Genomic DNA, 22,432 nt, shown 5'->3' on the forward strand with positions numbered 1-22,432 from the left:
TGGTGGGTTTTTTGTTGTTGGGTTGGGGTTTTTTTTTCATTTTTCTTATGGACGCTTTTAATTAGGGAGTGGTAGCAGAATGAAGATCAGTGACCAGCTTAATAGAAATGGTCGCTCTGCAGCATAGGTTATGCCGACCTACTCCGTGCTATGTGGCAGACTTCACATGAAGTAATGTGGAGCACGAACTGCAATGTATACCCAAGTTCCTGAAGGTACTATAGCTGTATTACTGTAGCGCTGCGAGTGGGTATAGGCTTTGTCAACTTGCATTCTGAGCCACGAGGGTGTTGTTACTGACAAACCGGTATTGCCTTAGCTTCTGGAGTTAATTTATCATTAACGACACGTTCTGTGTTCATTGTGATTGTAAGTATGCCTACAGGGCCATACCTACCCTAGGAAACCTTTTCCATTCTTAAGGATTCCTTCTTCTTGTGGACTGTGGTAGCTTGGGTGCAAAAGACATGATCTTGGTTTACCATTTGAAATGTCCTTGCAATGTTCTAGTTGGCAGATGTGGACTTGGACTGTGGAATGATGATCGGTATCATATGATTTTTTTCATTAGCAGAGTTAAAGTCTTCTCTGTGATAGCTAGCTTACACTGAAGAGAAAACAGAATGAGCTGACCATCCAGTCTACTTACCCACCGGTATCCTTATGAATAAAATGTTTTCCTTTATGGAACTGAGATTTCAAATTATACATCTACTGTCACACTTAAAGAATATTTTACAGTGCTGAAAATAGGCTGAGGAAACACAGTATCTTAACGCACAGTGGCGAATTCGAGTCTTCCTTCTTGCCGTAGCAGTTGTGACACTGGATGTCATTTCTTTTGAGAGTATTTGACAAATGAAGAACTGCGTTGCAACTCAAGGAACATGTGAAAAGGTTAATATGTCAGACTAATAGGTATATCTGATGAGATAACAGAAGAAAGGCACTGAACCTGGCATCGGATGATGACACATGCAGCGAGAGAGATGCAGTGGCTTCCCCAGAAAGGGTGGTGCCATTGGCTACGGTTGCTGTTGTTATTGCTATTGAGGGGGGTGTTAGCTCTTTTGGATAGTGCAACTTAACTGCCCAGAAGATGGTCCCCCGTAGTAGTCATGTGCCTAAAATACAGGGTGCTATTAAGCTCCTATCAAAAAAAAACCGAAACCCAAACAAAAAAACCAAAACAAATCCCCCACCAACACCCCACCCCCCACCCCCCCACCCCCCGCCCCCGAAAAAAAAACCCAACAAAAAACCCACCACACAAAACAGCCCTGCAGGCCAGCTTGATTTGAAAGAACTACATGCTGTGCGTTGGGGCTCAGCCAATTCAGATTGTGGCGGATTAGGTAAAGGAGATCATAAAGTAAAGGGATTCTGGTAGATTATACAGGTTTGCTGGCCCTTACTGCAGAGGGAGGATGATCTGAGCACTTACCTCGCAGGGCATGAAAGAGAGAAGGTGGTTTCGGTACTGAACTGGGTTGTTTGGGACTTTTGATTGCTCTTTCAGTAGTTTTTAATTTCAGTTGATGCTTATTTTACTTTACCATGGAGTAACCACGAGCCTTTGCAAGGCTGTATTACAGACGCCCTGGCTGGTGCCAGCTGGAGTGTCAGTGGCCAGGTTTTTTTGCTTTATTCAAGGTGTGGCTGCTCACACAATGCGTTGCGGTAGTGGGATCTCAGAGTCACGCTTATGGTTTGCGGTAGCAGGCACACTCTTTCAGACATTATCTGCTTGTCTGCAGTAGGAAACGCAGTTTAAAAGTGGTAATCTGGATTTAGGAGAAACCTGTCCCAAGAATGTGAAAGCTGCTGTCCCCTTCCCTTCTGTTTTCCCTCAGCTCCTGTGGTGTGGGAAGCGGCACGATGTTTCTCATGGCTTTGTTTTGTCTGCTTGCTTTGTGGGGAGCATCTTTCTGATTTGCAAGAACATTTTGCCCAATTTTATTTTCAGTTTAAGTGGTATATTCAAATCTGATCAGGGACTTGGACACAAGTTACAGACTTGCAGATTTAAGAACAAGCCACACTGTTGCAGATTTCTGTAAAACTATAGCTCGATGTCTGTGTGCCTTTAGTCGTGGATGAATTCTTCTATGGAAGAACTGTTCAGAGGATGAAATTTGCTTGTCAATAAAACAAAATATTTTACTTGTTCATATTTTTTTAATAAAACAAATGGCAAGGCCTGCATCTCTCTCCCACAGCTTAAAAGTTTGTCTTAGTGGGGGTTACCTTCACGTTCAGAAGATGCTTTGTTGAGCTCCTGTCACAACTCAGATCAGGTTTTTGTTGTTTTATGTTTTTTTTGAAGTAGAATTGGTGAAGCGTCCAGGCAGCGTCACTGTCATTGGTCTGTCTTGAAACAGGACAGAGGTGGCTTTGAACTACCTCTTTTGGTACAACCAAAGACTTCGTGCCAAAGTTTATTTGCGGGATACCTCAATTTGGGCATGTCCGCCACCATTATGTAGCTCGGTCATTGCCTCAGGTAACTTAATGCCTTACCACAGGTAACTAGTCACACTTCTTTTTTCTACAGGGTAAGAGTAATAATAATGAGATGACTTACCTATATTTTAGAAAACAAAGGCTTTTCTAGTGTAAGAGCTGCTTATTGAGCAAGATGCATGCCAGTGAACATTTTGACTACTCAGTGCATAGTGGCCCTCAGTACTTCTTCATAAACAAATTGCTGCTGCTCTTCTGTGAGAACTGATGGGTGATAGTTTGGGTGGCTTTTTTTGTTATGTAATTGAAGAAGTGACAAACACAGTTTTATAAATAAAATTTTACGTATAAAGATTATTACAGGCTGAATGAATCTGCACGTTGTTAATGCAGTATGGACTTGAGAAATTATCATAGCAGTTGGTTTCCAAGAACTTCAGTACAATTGCCCTAACGTGAGCTACATTTCATCCTTTTAGCCCTTCACAGTTTCATCTCCTTGCAAAGGCTAACTTCTTCCTTAATTTGTCATGTCTGGTGTTTGTTATCCCGGGCCATGGAAAGGTGGTTTTTGCAGAGCTGAGGAAAGTCTGTAATAACCCTGTACCTGAATCTAACAGAATGTAGCTGGGAAGTAGTCGCAAAGTTAAATGGATGTTACTATGTATTTCAGCACTATTCTGCAGTTGCACTTGGTGTTGCTCTTCTGAGGAAAATATCCTTTCTGCTTTTGTTCATTTGCTTATCTTTGCATGCAAATAACAAATAGTTCCTTTCTGTGCTAACTCTCCCATTGTTTTTCTTTTCTTGAAAGAAGTGACCATGGAAATAACTCAAGATAGAAACTTGGTTGTTTGAGGTCACGGTGACAAGCTTATCCAGGCCCACTTGTATGCATAAGTTGTTGTTAGGAACTTGAGTCATGCCAGTTGAAGCTGCAACAAGAAGTATTGCATTGGTGCGTGTGCATGTTCTTCCAGTTCTGGAGTCCGGTCCCTTGGGTGGGTGGCTCCAGGTCCCTTACCTCTGAGCTTTGTCTGGAAAAAAATGTTTCATTTAGTCCTCCAGCTTGCGAGTCTGTTACAAAATATATTGCATGGCTGCTGTTTTTCCATGGTTCAAGAATGCACTGCAAATCCAGCGTGCCTTCCTGGTAGCACAGGAAACGGAAGTACTGAATAGGGTAGAAATTAAATCTTGTTGCTAAATCATTATGTCAGCTTGACATAGGGAGGATTACCTGTGGATGCGCAGCAGTTGCATGGGTGTTCGCATTACGCTGTCTGTGTAGCTTACGGCTTTTTTCAGTGTCTGTGATGGAGGGTTGTGGGGTTTTTTAACAGTGCGGTTGCACCATAAAGAAACTAGCAGATAAACTTACTCGATTTCTGGTGTTTGCCATCTCAGTTTCAGTATTTAGTTTCTGGCTAGTATATACGTGAGTGCCTTGAGCAGTAAGTTCTCATTAAGACGCTTTCCCAATGGCCGCTAAGGCTGATCTAAGAATGTGGCTCATTTTATTCAAGGGAGAAGAGCGCTCAGATTCTTCTTCCTTGGCTGTTATTCCTTGGCTCTTGAGTATGTGCCGATGAAAACTGGAAAAGTAACTTTTACAGAGTATATGTATCTATGAGGCTTCCATTAGTGCCTGGTAAAACACAGAGAAAACGTTCTTTGTAAGCTTGGACTATTTAAATTTCTGATGCCAATGCCTTGGGTTTTGACTTAAATTTCACTGGTGTCTTTACCTCCAAACCCCTCAGGCCTGCTAAGACTTGGGTCCTTGACTTTAAGGAGGTGCTATACTAATTGGGACACACAAAGATGTTAATCTTTTTAAAACTTGGTTTCATGGCACCCATATTGATAGCAAGAAGTAGCTGCATTTTTATTTTACTGTCTTTTAATGACTTGGAAACCTGAACAGTTCACTGAGCCTCTGCTACCACTGTAGAGATCTCTGAAGAGATAATGAAAGGAAATAATACTGAGACAGGTGAAGAATTGTACTGAGACATCCTGTAAAATACTGTGATTCTGTGATATAAATCAATACTGCTGTCACTTGAAATATGGACAGAGGTGGATGGTACTCGTCTCTCTGAGCATGTAAACCAACTTCCGTTTCAAGTCGTTAGGGAAGAATTGGCTGCGTGCAGTCATTGCGTACTTGCCTTTCTCAGATTTTCTGAAAGGTTTCAGTGGCCTTTCCTGAAATAGCACAGCTTCCAGTGATGAAAGTATCTAGTGTGATACAGATCTGATGTAGTGTAATGACTTGTCACAGATTATTATGTTTTGTACCCAGAGGCATTTTCAGTTTTCCTTGTGGTATGCCAGCAATTTGTCAACATGTGTACTTTGTTTATTGCTGTATTCATAAGAATGTGTGCTGGCTGTGATCTGCTTTTTAATAGGTTCTTTGGAAAAAAAAAAAAAAAATCTGTGATGAAGCTTCGTCCTTGTGTATTCTCCCAGGTGCTCATGGTGAAGATCATATCACCAATTTTGTGTTCATCATCTGCTTGTGAGGCAGGGGAGCAAAAAAAAATAGTCTCACCTGTAGAAACTGAGCTCCTTGTTCTTTTAAGGTTGGTTTCTAAGTAAAATTCCCACATGTGTGCCGTTGCTGTAGTATGATTCATGTTAGGAAGACTCCAAAATTGCTCAGATTTTGTCTCTTTGGAGGTTCCCACTTTGAACATGCACAGGGCTCAAGCCTTTGATGTCCCTTAGTATTCTTAACATTTGGTTTTGGGTCTGATTGTCAAAATGACTTCCCCTAGGGCTTCCCATCAGTCACAACTAACAGTGTGTTTCAGCGTCTCGGAAGGTCATAATAAAAATCCTGGATAATCCTAAAATAAGTTTTCTGATGTCTTATATCCAAGTTCAAAACTTGTATTTCGGGCTTTGAGTGCTGCCTTGCCCACAAGACCATTGCTTCAAGCGAGTTCCCTGGCTAACTGTATTTGGGAACAGTACTTGGTATTGTCTTGTGGCTCAGGTTGCTGGGTTGGGATTATTTTCACAGTCCATTAAGTGTGAACTATTTGAGCTAAGTACTTGGCCTTTTTTTCTTTGGAGTTCGTTTTTGATGCAGGATCTGGCACATGTGTGGCACTGTTCCTGTGTACTTTCTACCTTTATTGCAGGCCCTTCTTGAGCTTCTTGAGGTTAATCTCTCAATTTCACCTCATGGGCTTTATTTCCTGTCCAGCTGTAATTGTGAATAGCCCCTTGCATTGGCTCCTGGCTTGGATTAAGGAGTTGAGGTTATGTTGGTAAGAAAACAAACGTCTTATTCTAGGATTATCTCTCAAGTTGGCAACTTGGGGTTTTGAGTTGGTCGTCTTTGCCTGCTGGCTTGCCTGCACATTCATTTTTTGAGAGAGTAAGTAGATCAAGCTCTCTTTAGGGAACTGGAGGGAATCTCGTGATTGCAGGTGCTGGTATTCATGAGCAAGTTCAGCCTTCCTGACATGAGCTGTAAAAAGCAACGTTGGATGCTGGCAAGCCATCAAAAAGACTTCCAGAGTGCTGAAAATCATTTTATGATGCAGATGATCTGTGAGACGGTATGGATGGGTAGGAGCATGGCAAGTAAAACTTAAGAACCATTCGAGGCAGGGGGGAAGTGGGGGAATTATAGGTTGGCCGCCTTCTCCTTGATCCCTGGGAAGGCTTGTAAAGCCAGTCCTCCTGGGAGCTGTGTTCAGATCCATGAAGGACAAGAAGGTGTTTGGAACAGCCGGCGTGGATTTACCAAGGGCAGGTTACGACTGACCAACTACCTTGCCTTCGGCGAAGACACAAATGGGTCAGTGGGTGAGCAAAGTGCAATAGATGTGGTTTACCTTGATTTCAGTAAGGTCTTGGTTTTCTGTACTATTCTTGGAGACAAACTGGACAGATAGCATATGAGGTGGGTGGGAAACTGTCTGGACAGCCAACGGCAGAAGGTTGTGATGAGCAATTCTAAGTCCAGCTGGTAGCTGGCTGCTTGCGAAGTTTCTCTAGGGGCAGTGCTGGGGCTGATGCTGTTTAATACCTTTCCCCTGACCTGGCTGATGGGCTAAAGTGTTCTGCAGCAAGTTTCTGGAGGGATAGGCTGGAGAAATGGACTGACAGGAACATCACAGAGTTCAATAAAGGCAAATTAGCAAGTTCTGTATGTGCGTGGAAAAACTGCATGCAAAAGTAAAGGCTGGGAAACACCTGGATACCAAGAAGCTTTGCACAAACGGACCTTAGCGTCCTGGCAGAAAAGTTGAACTTGAGTCAGCAGCGTACCTTTGCAGTGATAAAGGGCGGTTGCGTTCTGGGCTGCGTAAGCACGAGTGTAGTGAGGAGAAGTGATGCTTCCTTTCCATTTGGACTCTTGTGACACCCAGACCCAGAGTATTGCTCCCAGTTTTAACTCCGCAGTACAGGAAAGAAACCAACATGCTGGAATGGGTCTGGTGTACGGTCACCAGGATCGTTAGAGGATTGGCGTGCCCAGAGAGGGGGGGCTTTGAGAAGGCTGGGCTTGTTCAGCCTGGAGAACAGAGGACCGAAGTCGGGGGATGAACTGTTGCTGCTACCTTCAACTACCAGGTGGGAGGGTGTGGATCCGTATTTCTTCAAGATGCGCCACGTTGAATTGAGAGCTGACAGGCACAAATTGCAAATGGGAGTTCTGTTTACATGTTAGTGAATAACCTTATTCAGAACTTGTTTTAATGAGCAATGTGTTAGAAACTGGTCATAGTTTGTGCCCAGAGTTGAACCAGGTGACCCCCAGAAGTCCTTTCCAACCTAAATTATTCTATAACAAACATGAAATGCAGTTAGGTTGGACAAGTAGTACCTAAGGCTTTGGTCATCTCTGAGGTGTAAAGGTTTCCCTTCCCAGCCTTCAGGGAATGTGAATCTAGCCACGTAATTACTTCAGAATATTGGTGCTACCGTCTTTGTGTTACAGGTGTGACAGTAGCCTTTTGAAGCAGATGTGCTTTGAGATAAAGGAATGTTACCGGCTGACTTAAGAAAGTGTATTCGTGTTTGTTTTGCAGTGCTGTTTAACTTGGATTTTTAATTGTTCGTCAGTTTATTGCCAAAGGGTTAAATAAATGGGGCTACATGTTTTTAACAGGGTTTTTGGTTGGTTGGTTGGGGTTTTTTGTTGTTTTGTTTTTTAAAGCACCTGTTTTGTAAGGGACTTTGTTTCTACACATAAATTGACTCAAAGGAGGTGGGGGAGGGTGTCCCGAATTAGTGGATTAGTTCTGTGTGAATTAAGTTCCTGTTTACATAATTGTTTCAATTCTAATATCATTGTACTTATCCCCTTTATGGGGAAGTTGTGATATATAGGGTTGTCTTCAAACTAATGTGAATATTTTTAATTACAGCATTTGACACTGTGTACCAAAGAAATGGTGATGGAGAAGCCAAGTCCCCTGCTCGTAGGGCGGGAGTTCGTGAGACAGTACTACACTCTGCTAAATAAAGCTCCTGACTTCTTGCACAGGTAACGCTTTCACGCACAAAGTGACTAATGTTTTTGAACGTGTCCTGTTCATAATAAATCAGATAAACATTAATTTCTGAGTACAGGAGGAAATGGACCTGGCTAACTTTTGGGCTCTTGGAAAACTATTTCATCTTACTGAAGACTCCTTAGGCACTAGAACCAAGTCTGATCGTATGGATGTATGGCATGTTATCACGGTATTTGCTGTGCGGAAAAATGAGCTGCTGCTTAGCTGATAAAATGGCAATGTGTACGTATTCTGGAAATACTTTTCTAAAAATATAGAAAAGAAAAGGAAATAAAATGGCAGAGGAAGCACTTGTATTTAGTACTCAAGACAAGCGTGCTAATTATTTCAGCTTACTATATTTTGCATTGCCTCTGAGAAGTTTTTATCCAGATTATGATTGGAGATTTAAGTATAAATGTCATAGCCCGAACAAGATAGGTGGGAAATACCGTAGGTTTTTTTTTACTCGTGTCCACTATTTAAGTGGTACTCTGAGTGTATTTCTTCCCTTTTTTTTTTTATTTTCTTCCTTCTTTTCCTGGTTTTGATTGGCTACATAGAGCTTGTTGCTTAAGATTTTGCATTTCCACATTGGGACTTAGAGCAGCATGGACTTGTAATAAATAAAGCTGTATGTAGCTTTGCCAGACTATAAAAAGAAAAAAAGCAGTCACTGCTTGGGTTGGTCTTGTCTCAGAACTTGACATAATGTTGACGCTGAAAAATTGGACTGTTTGAGCACAAGTTAGAGCTCTTAGGTGGCTTACTTAAGAATTCAGTCTTTTGAATAATGCCTCTTTTCAACTATAGCTTTGAGGTAGGGAAAATGAATGGTATTTTTACTTAAATTACTGAACTGTGGTGGAGCCATGTTGTTTTCTGTGTTTAAATCTATTTTTAAGGTGTCTGAGCAGTGTATTCCAGGCTTTCCTAATCTATGTTTAGTAATCTAACAGAAATTAAAAGCAGGAGTTCTAGCAATTGCAGAATTTTTCCTCGCCCTCAAAACTTCAACAAATGAGTCAGATCAACAACTGGAGGAGTATGTCCATGTAACATATTGATACCTGATATAGAGACAGCGCTCTCTGACCCCAGAACTGTGTTCTTTATGTGCATATCACACCTGGGTGTTTTCCTCAGGAGGCCTGGGAAGGGACCTCTTGATTTGAACATAGCTTTGGAGGCACCTCTTAGGCAAGTCTGTCAGCAGTTAGCATCTTGTCAATATCCATAACTATTGATTGCCCGTAAAGGTCAGGCAGTTGAAATTATTTTAAAAGACTTAGAAAGGGTGTGACTGTACCAGTTTTTCAAGGCAACAATTACGTTGTGAGCAAATGATCCAGTGGAAATCCTGATATCGGAACAGCAGGGTCATTTTTGAATGACAGAAGAGCCTGAGTTAGTAAGACAAGTTCCTTGTCCAGTGTGCTGTCATTTTGCTCTGAAACCCAGAAATTGTTTGCATAAACAAGGAGACAGATATAAGGGATGATTAGGCCACGCTTCACAGCTTAAATACTACAGGCAGAGGGAGAACTGTATCGGTTCTACAGTGAGATTGCCTTTTCCTTTTGCGACATTTATTTTCAATGGCAGTTAAACCATATATGGGGGTAGATCACCCATGCCTCAAACTCAGTGTTGAAAATAGTCTTTGATTTTGCTCATAAGAGCATTTACCTGTAATGATAGTGACTGTACCTTTGGCATGATTTGGGGGAGGGGGTGTGGGTGTTTAAGCAAGAATACTGTCGGTATGTTTTTCTTCCCTAACTGCTTCAGTCAAGGAAGAGCAGCCAGCTGTTCCAGGTTTGCCATCCCTCCTGCTTTCCCTTAGTATGGCGACATTACTTCCATTGCATCAGTATTAACACATGCTATGGGAGCGTTATGGAGCTGGTGTTCCTGGGACATATGGGATGTAGACTGATGTTTCCAGATTGGGGTGATATGAAATTGGCAGAAGTGTTCTGTGAGGAAAAATGGTGTCTGCAGAGACATTTAGCCTGTTGAAGACAACTTTGGTGCTTTATGGGAGGTACTAGATATTATTGCCACACCTTTAAATCTCAAGCTTTAGTCAAAGAACTCTGAATGCAGCTTTCCAAATTATGCTGTATGTGTGGTATGTTGAGTGGGAATGGGGAATTTTCCGTAGAGTTAACCTTCTTGCAGGAACTGTGTTTTCATCAAAGGTTCTAGTCCAAAAACTTCACAGAATTTTTCTTCGTCTATGAAGTGGAGGGGCTGTCTGACCGGTTGGTTAACTGTCTCCTGGAATGGCCCTGCTGAGGCCAGGGGAGCTGGGTAGATGCGCACAAGGCAAGCTCGCCTGGTGCAGGTGATACTCTGTGCTCACGAATATTCTCTGTCCACTTGAAAGGTGGCACATGCATCACTAACAATAGCATCTATGAAATTTCTCTTAAATACCTCTGCACAGAAGTGTCCTGGAGGTTTTGATATGGTTTGGTTGAATCATAGCTGATTCTTGAGCTGCTTGTGTGAAATGTCTTCTAGCCAGTTTTAATCTCTGCCACTGCTGTCCCTTTTTTTTGGGCTGCAGAGGTAGCTGCTTTTTTCTAGTCAGGCTCGGATATGAAGGACATTTGCCTCTCTGTTCTTTGGCCCCACCTTGTTTATGAGTGATATTCTTCTAAGAGGGCATCTTATCTTCCCTCTTTCTCTTGCTGTTAGTCTGAACAATAGCTGGCTCACTGCCACAGAAGGATTTTGGTTTTCAGGGCTTCCTGATGCTCAGTGTGCTCCTTCTTGCAGCGATAAGGGAGTCGGGACAGCAAGTGTTAAAGTTATTTGTTTATCCTACTAAAAGCTTGAGAAGAGCACGGAGTATCCCATGGCTAGTCATTATCCAAAGCTTATCCAGAGGTTGCAGGTAAGCAGAGATCAGTTTCCCTCTAAATGGATGTTACTCGGTGTAGTTTGCATGCTTGTTGTACTTTAGGTGGATTTATATGGCTTTACTGGCCCCTTAACTGAAAATCTGTAGTTACATGTAACTGGGGACTTAACATTTACTCCTTTCCTGATCTGCAGTTCCCACTTGTTAGGTTTTCTGCCTACCAAAGAGTTTGAACAGTTCCTTAAAGGCAAGCTCAAACTCTTGGTCCCCCTGTGAAAGCACTTAGTAAGAGATGCTGACTCTCAGAGGGCTTACTTTGGAATTTAGAGAGTGAAAGGATGTTTTCCTATCTGCTTGTGCACTGCTTCAGCAGAACTTCTGTTTTTCCTTGCTGTTAGGAAGTGCTGGACCACGCTCAAAAACATGGTTATGCAGTTGGTAGCAAAGAAAATAATCTAATATTTCCCAGACTTTTTTCTGGACATAGTCAAGAGAGTTAAAATCTTGGGCTGGTATTTTGGAAAAGTAGAACTGGAAAGAGTTTCTAGGTTTAGTAGGATAAACCAAGAAATGGCAACTGTGGAAGTTCTAGTGTTTAATTCTGAATCTTAACACTGACCCTCTGCATTGGCTTGTTTAACCAGAGGGAAATGTTCTGTACCCCTGCTAATGCGAGTGACAGCGAGTTTACAGAAGTACTTAATGAGAATTTTATTTCATATATACAGTACAAGAGTGGTTAATAATGGTATCTTGTAGAGGTAGGACAAATGTTAGCATTCCTACCCCATGGAAGGTGTGATATGATGGTTTTGTCTGTTCTATTAATTTAAACGTATGGAAAATATTAAGCATTTGTCACATGCTTTATAAGCTGGCAGTAAATATCCAAAACAAAACTTAGAATATTTTAGGCTCAAAATTTGGAAGTGAAATGAAAGTACAAAGAGATCTCCAAAATGTAAGAAAAATATTGGAAGCCAGTGTACGTATATTACATAGAGAAAATATGGGCTTTTGAAATCCAGTCCAGAAGCTAGGTCAAGAAAGGGTGTCAGGGTTTGTTTTTCCTGGAGTGGTGCAGAGGTTTGTGCTGCTTGCAAGACCAAAACCACAACTGCTACTTGTTGGGTAGCATAAATAGGGAATGTTAGTTTTGTGTCAAGTTATACAGTGGAGGCTGCTATAAGTGGTGATACAATTATTGTACTCAGTGATGCAATTAATGCAAATAAAATACTGTTCACTGTCTAACTGTAAGAAGAATAGAGTGCTGCTTTTGGGCTACATCTAGTACTGAATTTATACCCCGGTGTGGCAGCAGTAAGATGCAGTTTTGTTTGGCCTTCTTTCATTTGCTGGTGTTTTACACTTGATTTCAGACAGCATTTATTCTGGGGGCTCTGTGTTCAGCTGTGGTGTTTGAGAGGAATGTGGTCTTTTCTAATAACTTTGGAGTTTTGTAATGAGCTCTTTGGCCACTGCTTCCGAGAAAGCTGAAGTGCGAAATAACAGCCACGTAGAGCTGAGAGATGGGATAGATGGGGAGGTGGGTTGGCTGGTCAGACAAGTCTGAATCCAAGGCAGAACCCCTCACTGCTGCCCGAAGCTTTGAAGAGAACGGGGATTCAGAGGAGAGGCAGGCGGGTTGTTCCTCCCTAGGCTAACGCCTTGGCTGGGTCGCGCAGCTTTAACGTGGGCAGATGATTTTGACGTTGGGGAACCATCAAGAGAAAACGGCCACCTTGCTTAAAGGAAGCAAGTGAAAGGTTGAGATTGATTTAGGAGCTTGCTACATATCTCGGGCAAACTGGAATACCGACTATGACAACAATAATGTTTGTTCCTGTATTCTTGGAGCCTCACAACTGGAAAATATGTCTTGAACTGCTGTTTGTGCTGAAATTCCTGATGCATTTAGCTCCACAACTTATGGCTAAAATATTTGTTGGATTTGGTTCTTACGCTTTCGCTGCTATGACCTTTACATCTCTTTACTTGCAGGTTTTATGGCAGGAATTCTTCTTATGTCCATGGAGGACTGGATGCCAGTGGGAAACCGCAGGAAGCAGTGTATGGTCAAGCTGTGCGTATCCAAATCAGTCCTGTAGTCCTCATTAATGTTCAGAACTTAGTTGTATAAATCAGTCTTTTTTGTTTGCCAATTATTTTGATTTTCTTATCTGGTAAATAATGTATTGTGATACTGCCTCCTGTTCAGAGTCAGATATGAATTTGTTGGATTGAATTTTTTTTGTTTGATTGTTGCTGCTTTTATTGTGGGTTGTGTTTGGTTCATCAGCTTTGCATCTGGACTGCAGAAAATATATTTAGGATGGGAAACAAAATCAAGAGGACCTGTTAGACTTGTGCTATTGATGTATCATATTTCAGTAAGAAGTGGTTCCTTAGGAAGGGGACTTTGATCATTGCCAGTTGCATGGAATTGTGTATGTTACCAAATTCCTCTGTGAGTGGAGTTTCCAGAATAATGTCTGTCACCTAGGGGCATGTTCTTGTGGTAGCCATATCTTTGAGCAATGTGGCTTCTAGCCCAGGGCAGGTTTGGTTTCTTCTCCTTTCCCTGGCGGAACCTGATTTGCTGGCACAAAAGTCTTGGCGGCAGTGCAGATGTTACCCCTTCCTGTGACGTTCGGGTACTTTGTGGATGCATAGAGGGTTGGGTTTTTTTGTTTTGGGGGGTGGTGCTTTGTTTTTTTCCAAAACACAAGGTAAATCCTGTCCCTCTCACAAGCCCTTTAAACAAGTGAATTCTTAAAATAGGTTATATGTTGTAATACAGCTGGAAGAATTGGATAGCAAGTTGTACGCTATTTGACCACCCTGAGAAGTACTTGAATCCTGGTGGAAACTTCAGAATAAAAGTTAGATGAGCTCAGGCAGACTGTCTTCAGTGAAAGACACTTCCTGGTTCCTGTATTTAGCTTTTGAGCTTCCGTGGGGTGGTTTTTTTTTTTTTGTTAGTTCAGACTCAGGTATTTAAAAGGTGTAAAGCTCTGTGCAAAACTAAGTGTAGGTAAAATGTAACTTTCTGTTTCTAGGAGATACACAAGAAAGTGATGTCATTACAGTTCAGCGAATGCCACACCAAGATTCGTCATGTGGATGCTCATGCTACTCTGAGTGATGGAGTGGTTGTGCAAGTAATGGGAGAGCTGTCAAACAACGGGCAACCAATGAGGAAGTTCATGCAGACTTTTGTGCTTGCTCCAGAAGTAAGTATATGTAAGATTGTCTTTTAACTTCAAATAAGGATGATGGAAACCTGACCTGTAGCTACATACAATTTGTCATATTGGGGCAAAAGATATGATCTGGCTTTCAGAGCTTGGCACAGGGGCTATCATTAAATGTTTCACAGTGTGGGAGTGCAGAGAAATGAGTATATTGGACCCATCCTGAGCTGTTTTATTTTCTTAGACTTGAAGTATTGGAGCAGTAATACAAAGGAAATTGGAGCTTGCATTTGGGAGCTGCCATTGGCACAAATAAATAAAAAGCATAATGTTCAGCTCTGCAGACCAAGTCTCTAGTGTAGTTCTGTCCTTTCTTCAAGTTTGCTGGCAAATGTGAGTATGGGTTGATGCTGTGCAAGTTACTGCTCAAAATTAGCTCTTAGTGAGAGCAGAGCTGTGTCAGGGTAAAAGGTGTCCTGTGTTCTTTCTACCTCTTTCCCCCACTTCATCACAAACTATTGTGTGGTTAGCGATTAATGCTTTAGAGTCGTGTTGACTTTCTTCCCTGTTTCTCTATGCAATGCTATAAGCATACAGTCACCTCATGAAAGTTCATTCTGGTTTTTTATTGTAAAGTTTTTGTAATAGGGAAAACTCAAATTCCCCAATGAAACTGAGGGACTTAATCTTTAGTTAGAACCTGTGATTGCTGTGACTTGGCAAAATTGTTTTTCTTCTACTTGAAACGTCCTTTTTCAGTTGGGTGGAAGTTACCGTTCAAATTTTGCTTAGAGAAGAGGTACTGCTTGGAAAATGGCTTTAGTGAAATAGTCTAGTCCTATTCCAAGCTGTTGGCGTGTACCCAAAGCTTATATCTCTAATCCATCCTTCTTGTTGGCTACTAATATACCATATATGAAAAAAAACCCATGTTGCTCTTTTACAGGGTTCTGTTCCAAACAAGTTCTATGTCCATAATGATATCTTCAGATATGAAGATGAAGTATTTGGGGATTCAGAAGGAGAACTTGATGAAGGTGAGAAGAACTGTACAGGTAGAGTTTGCTTTTTTCTTGTTCCTCTAGCATGTATTATGGAGAGCTTTCCGAAGTATCTAGAGGACATGGAAAGACACGAACTGTATTGCACTCTCGTGGAGCGTAGTAATTTGGGAGGGGGCTGAGGCGGGGAGTTATGTTGCTGGAACTATCTGCTGGTCCAAAACGTTCTGTAAAATTAAGGTCCCATAGTAGTACATTATTCCTTGAAGGGCTGGACTGGCTCGGGGTGGATGAGGCTTCGCAGAGAATAGAAATCATGAGCAATAGTACTTTTGCTGGCACTAGTTTCATCAGGTAGACTTGATTTCTCTGATCAGTTGAACTTTACCTAGAAGTGATTTGAAGAAGAAAATCTAATTGGCTTTTCAAATATGACATGTAATTCATTTTCATGTCATCACATTCAGTAACTCATCTCTATTCAGGGGATGAACTTGACCTGGGTGGTTTTTTCCCCCCTCTGTTCGCTGAGGCAAAGCAAATCAGACTACAACCAGAATGCATGTACATGGGTTCACTGGATAATTTCTGGAATTTTTTCATCTCGGTTCTGTGGAGCAAAGCATCTTAGGCAATCATCCTTGTATTTGAGGTTCATCTTTTTAGTTTTAGGTACTGGGATTTATGAGCTAATAGTGCAATCTTTCTCCTTTACTGCCACTGTATGAAAAGCATCTCCTGCTTTAAAAGACCCTCAAACCCTCTTCCCAGAAATTTCTAGCAGCAGTATGTCTCTAGTTTCTCTTTTTTGTGAAAATGGTAAGAAACAAAGCCTCTTGAACAAGGGGAAGGGTATTCTATCTTATCCTGCAGCTGAGTTTGCCTTATTTTGTTGATGAAGCTTTATTTTGATTACTACTAGTTTAATGTGCTTTTATTTTAAGTCTGGCTTGTGTATGCTTGCAGAGATGTTTAAGGAAGTTTTTCTTTTTGTGACAGAGTCTGAGGAAGAGGTGGAAGAGGAGCAGGAGGAAAGACAACCATCACCTGAACCTGTGCAAGAGAATGCAAGCAGTACTTACTATGAAAACCATCCTGTAACGTAAGAAGTCCATTCTATTTATGTGAAGTTGCTTTTTTAGTGAAAATGACAGAATTGCTTTGGCTTCAGATTCTGGATGTGATTTAACAGGTAGTTTAGGAAACTACACTTGATATGGATCTGTTATGTTAAGGTTATATTATTTTGAAATATTGCTTCTTGAATGGAGAGAGGAAGTGGGGAATGTTATGTTTGTTAGTTATTTTCTCTTCTGGTTTCAAATATGAGGTGAAAAGGTAGCAACTATGTGTCTGTACACACTTAATGGAGTCTTTGTTATGTAAATTTATAACAGTGAGTTGATATGATGTAATTTATGTGAACAGATGGGTTAATAAAGAGGTGGTTAATGGTATGTTACTCCTCAAATTTGGGTAGCACTTGAAGCTGAGAGGAAGGTCTGCTTTTTGAGAAGTTGCTGTACAGCTCTATTGGAAGAATAGATCTCTATCCTGAGTGTCTTAACATCTAAACAAGATGAGAAAAAAGTTTCTTCATGTTTTGTAAGAAAAATACATTTTAATTAAAAAAAAACCCAACACACACCAACACACACACCCCAACACAAAGAAACAAACAACGCCAAAACCCTTTGCTTTTTTGAAACATAGGAATGCTTTTTAAAGGGCCAGAACTGACTTCATGGTTTTCTTGTTAAAAAAAAAATAAAAAATGACATCACTAGATGATGTCTGTTAAATGCATCAGTGAAGACGCTAAATGCTGGTCACATAATGCTTTTCATGAGAAATCTTAGCTAAGAGGGGAGTCTGCTGGAATTCTGGAGGTGACTTGCTCAAGATATTGCAGGAAGTTTTTGATGCCTAAAAGCATTAAGTCAGGTCTTGGTTTTGGGTTACTGTGCCAATTGGAAAGAAGTTGCAAAGGCAACATTCACCAGTCACTTGGGCATATGCTAACCTGTGGGGGGAGCTGCATAGGCAGAAGTATTTGCTATCAGTAAGCTTTTGAGATGGCTGAACAGAGAAGTGAAGAACCTCAGGGCCCTTACATTTGGAACACACAGAGTAGAGAAGAAGTTGCCTGCGATTTTCAGTGAACAAGACTCACAGCTCCTTTCATAAGGTCTTGTATGGGATTTTTGTAAATAAGCTGCGGGTTTCATTCCAAAATTGGCTTCATTTATGTGTATAGCTTAGTGTTCCATTGGTGTCTCACTGTGCTTCTATTCTGTTAGGAGCAGCAGTTCTTGAGTTTAGCACCTATTCCTTAAAAGGTTTATATGTCTGTGTGATTTTCACATTCTCTGCAGAGAATTGTAAAACATGTCTTTGCTTCAGCAGGAGTAAAATCTGGCTTTGTAGACAACTACAGGGGTATAGTTTAACTTCTCACAGTACTGGATATATAGGTACCATATGGTAGCAACTGGAAACAGAATGATATTTTTTAACACCAGCCTTTACCATAGCATAGCTTATAAAAAGTCATAAAATACAAAGCAATTGATAAGCTGCATAAAATGCATTTGATTATTGTAGCAATGGGATAGAGGAGGCGCTAGAAGAATCGTCTCATGAACCTGAGCCAGAACTGGAATCTGAAACAAAAACCGAGGAGCTGAAAGCAGAAGTAGAAGAAAAGACCCTTGAGGAGCTGGAAGAGAAGTCTCCATCTCCGCCTCCTGTAGAACCTGTTTCACTACCACAAGAACCACCAAAGGTTAGTTAAAAGTCATATCTGTGCTTCTAGGTGCAGATGGTAAACCAGAGGATTTGGTTTTGAACTTAGCCTTTTTGAGTGGCCAAACTGGTACCTGTTTTCAGTGTCATGCTGTATGAACAGCTAGACTTGAACCTTGAACTTGTAAAAATGCGAAGTTTCAGTAAAAAGGAAATAATGTTATTTTTAAGTGCTGCTCAAGTCACCTATCATAAATTTAATGTTCTGCTTGTAAAGTGTGTGTGTGTGGTTTTATGCATGTGTAAACCTTTTTAAATGTAGAGTTAACATATGCTAAGAAAACACCTCAGGCTACCACCAACAAAAATCTCATACAATGGGAACCACTGCTCTTCCTTGAAAAAACCATAATGCCTTGACGCTTGCAAAATTGCTGGCCGTATAGGTTCAAAGTCACTATGAGGCATTGACTGGCTCCTTTAGAGGCAGGATGCCTAATCTTAAAAAACGACCGGGCACACCGTGCGTCATCTGGTATAGTTACACTGAGGTAGTTTGAAAGAGATGGGAGGAACCGGTGAAAGCTGGAGAGAGGTCATTTTCTAGCTCCAGCGTGTCTCCCGTTTGGTTTTTTTCCAATCCTTTTTCTCTTTTCTGTTTTTACTTCAAACTTCTGGCATCCTCTTTCTTTCTTTGTGCGAAGACACTTAACACTACAGGGTTTTCAGTCCTAGGTTTGGTTACATCATGGAAAGCAGTGATCTGGGGATGCTGAGGGAACTGGGCTTACTCAAGTAGCGGTAGTGGGCACGGTACACACTTGCTCCACACCGTTGGAGGCCACAGATGGCTAGAACTGCAAATCCTTCTGTATCTTCATTGTAATGCTTGCACAACAGTTATTTAACAGTCAGATATGAACCAAAAGTGTATTTTCAGCAGACGAGTTTCCCTGTAGGAATGTCAGTGGTTTGCCATGATTAGTAGCCTAGGTTTGTTGCATTTCCTGCAGGCTTTCTCTTGGGCTTCAGTGACCAGTAAAAACCTGCCTCCTAGTGGTACTGTTTCTTCCTCTGGAATTCCACCCCATGTTAAAGCACCAGTCTCACAGGTAACCCATCTGTGAACACCTTGGATTGTCTCATTACTTCTGCAAACTGCTTCAGTTTTTAAATTAACAGATCAATTTGTTTGACTTAAATTGCACAAATTAATTGTGTCTTAAATGTTAATGCACTCACCTTGTTGTCGCAAGCAAAGGCACGTACACGTAACAGGTGGAACTTTGGGTGATGGTGATGTTAAAATCTGTTCGTATGGAAACAGGAAATCACTACTGAAATTTTTTTGACCTTTCTTAATGGGGTATGGTTTGGTTTACAAGGGAAAATAAAAAACAAAACAAAACAAAAAAAAACAACTCCCCACAAAATGGTAGTTTTCTAAAGTGTGTTTGAAAGGGGTATTTCATTGGCGGAAGTGCCCCAGCAGTAAAAAGGGATAGCACCGTTTCTGAGAAGGTGCAAGATTGCCTTCTAAGGCTAATGTCTACAGAATTGCGCTGGATTTCATTATCCATTTATAATTGATTTGTCACAGAACCCTGTACCAACTTATGACTGTGGGAGGAATGGAAGGATTCACATTTCCTTGCCAGGACAATGCTATCTTCCCATTCCTAGGTTGACTGGGTGAGGAGGGGAAAGAAAGTTTGACCGGGTGATAGCTTGTGTCCTGCACCTGCCAAGCTGGTGTGAGACGGTCTGAGACTCTCAACTCAGCTGCCTTCATCTATATAAAAATCCTCAAAATAGAAAATGTGTGCTTTAACCTCTTCTACTGACACGGTGTACCAAAGCACTGTATGTTGTGGTAGCTCATGTCCAACCTTTTAAAAGACTGCAATTTTCAGTAGGGTGGCTGGGTTATTGCAGCTGTTGCTTTTGCACTGATTTCTTCTCCATTTTTTACTGACAGAGAGGAACCTGTCTAGGATTGCCCTTCAGCCAAATGCATGTTAAAAAAGAAAAACAAACAAACAAAACAAACACCTTGTATGGTGTTGCTTTTGGTCTGAGAGGGCTGTCATAGAAATCGGGTAGTGGCTATGTAACGGGAAGCCTGTCTTCATAAGCTTTAACGGGGCTTTTGAGCATTTAGATGTTATTTGAGCCATAAAAACTGTGTTTTTTCTAGTACAGCATAAATATTCCTTTTGCAAAACCAAAATTGGTTTTGGTTTATTTGCAGCAGAGAGAGAGCGGATTTTTGTAAGATGACTGCAAAAATGAGTTAAAATTATCCGTACAAGAGAGCCGAGTACAGGTTATAGATATCCCCTTGAACTCTTTCGTGTTGCCTCTGCAGCTTGTCATGCTTTCTGCTTTTTAGATTACTTTTGCTGTGACTTCATGTTTAAGTAATTCTGTGTAGAAGTTTCTGAACAATACTGAAGTGGCAAGAATTTCAACTCTCAGCTCTTCTGGAGACAGAATTAGTCAGTTCTTAGCTCCTTTTCTTGCATGCTTTTCAGAGATGGTATACAGAAAGGTGGTAGAAAAGGCACCTGAACAGTTTGTACAATGAGTTACAGATCAGTAGCAGCTCGTTCCTGTTCTCTTGGATCCACTGATGCCAGATACCCTGCATGTAAATGGGGACAGTAGATTGCACTAGTGGGTGGGTAGCTCCTTTGGGAAGCTGTTCTAGCCAGCATCAGTGATGTTACAAAGCAGCTGTTAACTGTCATTCTCATTCCTTCCTGTGCGTCACTCCAGTTTTTCCCCATCTTTTATCAAGTTAAAAATACAGCTTCTGTAGTATGAACTCAGAACCCCTCCAAGGACTGTACATGTACTGTTTTGGATATACACCAGTTCAGCTCCTGTTTACTTACAGCTGTGGAGTTAAACAAGTCAGTGTTTCTCACTCTTTTTTCTTCTTGTGGGCAATTAGAAATCAACCTGCCTTACACTGATAAATTGGGCCTTCTCTTTATAGCATTTTCAGATATTCTGCCCTCCCATTTGCGTTAACACATCAGCTGTCGTACGCATGCTGGAGGGGCAGAGGCAGGCAGGGTGCTCCCTGACTCTTGTCTTGTGGCTCAGAAGTGGCGAGTTCAGGGACAGGTCTGTTTATAGACGCTACATTCTCTCACCACCTTCAATCTGTTCGGTTTCTGGATAGACTCTTCTGTAATCTCTAGCGCCTTCATGGAAGTGATTGATGAGTGCCTTTAGTAAGTTGTGTGGTCCACATTTCCCTCAGAGACAGTGTGGTAGCTATCTGAGGTATGCATCTAACCTAGCTGCTGGAATTCTGGTGAGATGACAAGGGTTTTTTTTTCTTTTGTTTCATATGAAGTGTGGTTTCTCGTTTGTTTGCTTGGCTAGTTGGTTCTTTGGATGTCTGCATTTTGATTATGGCAGTCATCACACTCTAGAGAAATTTTTAAGCCTTTTAAGATTTAAAAATAGAATTGTACCAGCCTTTGGAGCCACCTTTTCTCTTGCACTTTCTGTCCCATCCTCCTCTGTTTCGGGGGGGTATTCAGTTCCAAAGTTGGTGAATAAAAGCTGGCTTGTGGCTGGTTTTGCTGTCATTTGCCAGTAGCATTGCCGTAGCAGAAGCAGGTCCCTTTCCCTCCCCATATGAGCCCCTGAAAAGAAGGGAAAATGTCACCTTTTCCTTAATTGTTCTCAAAGCTCCATAAGGCTGAGGTTTGTGGCACACTCGGCTCCTGGGCTGAGTGCTCCTTTAGTCGTTGTGTGTTGAAAACGGTATTCTGTGCCTTTCAGTCCACTTTGGGTGCTCTCTGTGAAATGAGAGTTGCAGTTAGCTGCTGCTTGAGTTGTAATGGCAGCCCTTAACAGGCACTGAGGCGGTCAAAAGGGATGGTGCTGATTAGAAAGCAACTAATGAGATTAGCTGTTTGTTGTTTGTGTGATAGATGAGAAGTTCAGTGAAATGCAAAGCAAGCAGGTGTAAGTTAACTGTTCTTTGGGATTTAACAGAAGGACTTAAGTGATTTAGCAAGTCTTTGCTATGGTTGATGGAAGGACTGCTGTGTTTAAGCCTGATAGCCATAAGTATCTAAGAGATGGGGGTCTGTATCTACTGAGTTTTGCTTTCGAGGTACAATTTAAAATGCAGTAAAAGATTTGTGAGTAAAAGATGGCAGGGGAGCTCCAGCGACCCATGAGGAGGTATAATGAAAAGACATTTAACAGGAAGGCTGATTTTTCTAGCTTATTCTTGGAATTGAAAAAATGATCCTAGAAATGTTGGAAGGACAAGGTAATGCCTAGCTGGGTAGAGCACGAGTGATCGGGGGGGGCTGAAACATTTATTTGGTGCGTAATACCTGCATGTGTCATGTAAAATACAGTCTTCTTACCCCTCTGAGGTGCTCTCTGGCTGGAACTGTCAGCTATCTTGAGACCTTAAAAGAAAATAAGGGACATGTTTAACATAAACTACTTCTCTGCAGCAGTCTGGGCTTATAGCCGTTGTCCTTGTGTTTAATCTTCCTTGGAGCATAGTGTTCTTCTTTATGCTCCTAAGGATAATTTTGTTTTTCTAAGATAAGAACTCAGCACAGCAGCAGCTGCTGGACTGTTGTACAG

At 41.4% G+C, this 22,432-nt stretch overlaps 1 protein-coding gene across 2 annotated transcripts in view; it reads left to right on the forward strand.

The window, feature by feature from the left end:
• G3BP2 (G3BP stress granule assembly factor 2) overlaps nt 1-22,432 on the forward strand; it is a 28,609-nt gene that overhangs the window by 1,614 nt on the left and 4,563 nt on the right. The window contains exons 2-8 of one of the 2 annotated variants that reach the window (XM_049814954.1): nt 7,860-7,978; nt 12,865-12,946; nt 13,923-14,096; nt 15,004-15,094; nt 16,058-16,160; nt 17,663-17,843; nt 18,817-18,915. In XM_049814954.1, the coding sequence (XP_049670911.1) occupies nt 7,884-7,978; nt 12,865-12,946; nt 13,923-14,096; nt 15,004-15,094; nt 16,058-16,160; nt 17,663-17,843; nt 18,817-18,915 (825 nt within the window). In that variant the 5' untranslated portion in view covers nt 7,860-7,883. The remainder of the gene's footprint in view (nt 1-7,859; nt 7,979-12,864; nt 12,947-13,922; nt 14,097-15,003; nt 15,095-16,057; nt 16,161-17,662; nt 17,844-18,816; nt 18,916-22,432) is intronic. The other variant, XM_049814955.1, reaches the window with a different exon arrangement.

The sequence above is a fragment of the Accipiter gentilis genome, chromosome 12, assembly GCF_929443795.1.
Source record: "Accipiter gentilis chromosome 12, bAccGen1.1, whole genome shotgun sequence".
Lineage (NCBI taxonomy): Eukaryota > Metazoa > Chordata > Aves > Accipitriformes > Accipitridae > Astur > Astur gentilis.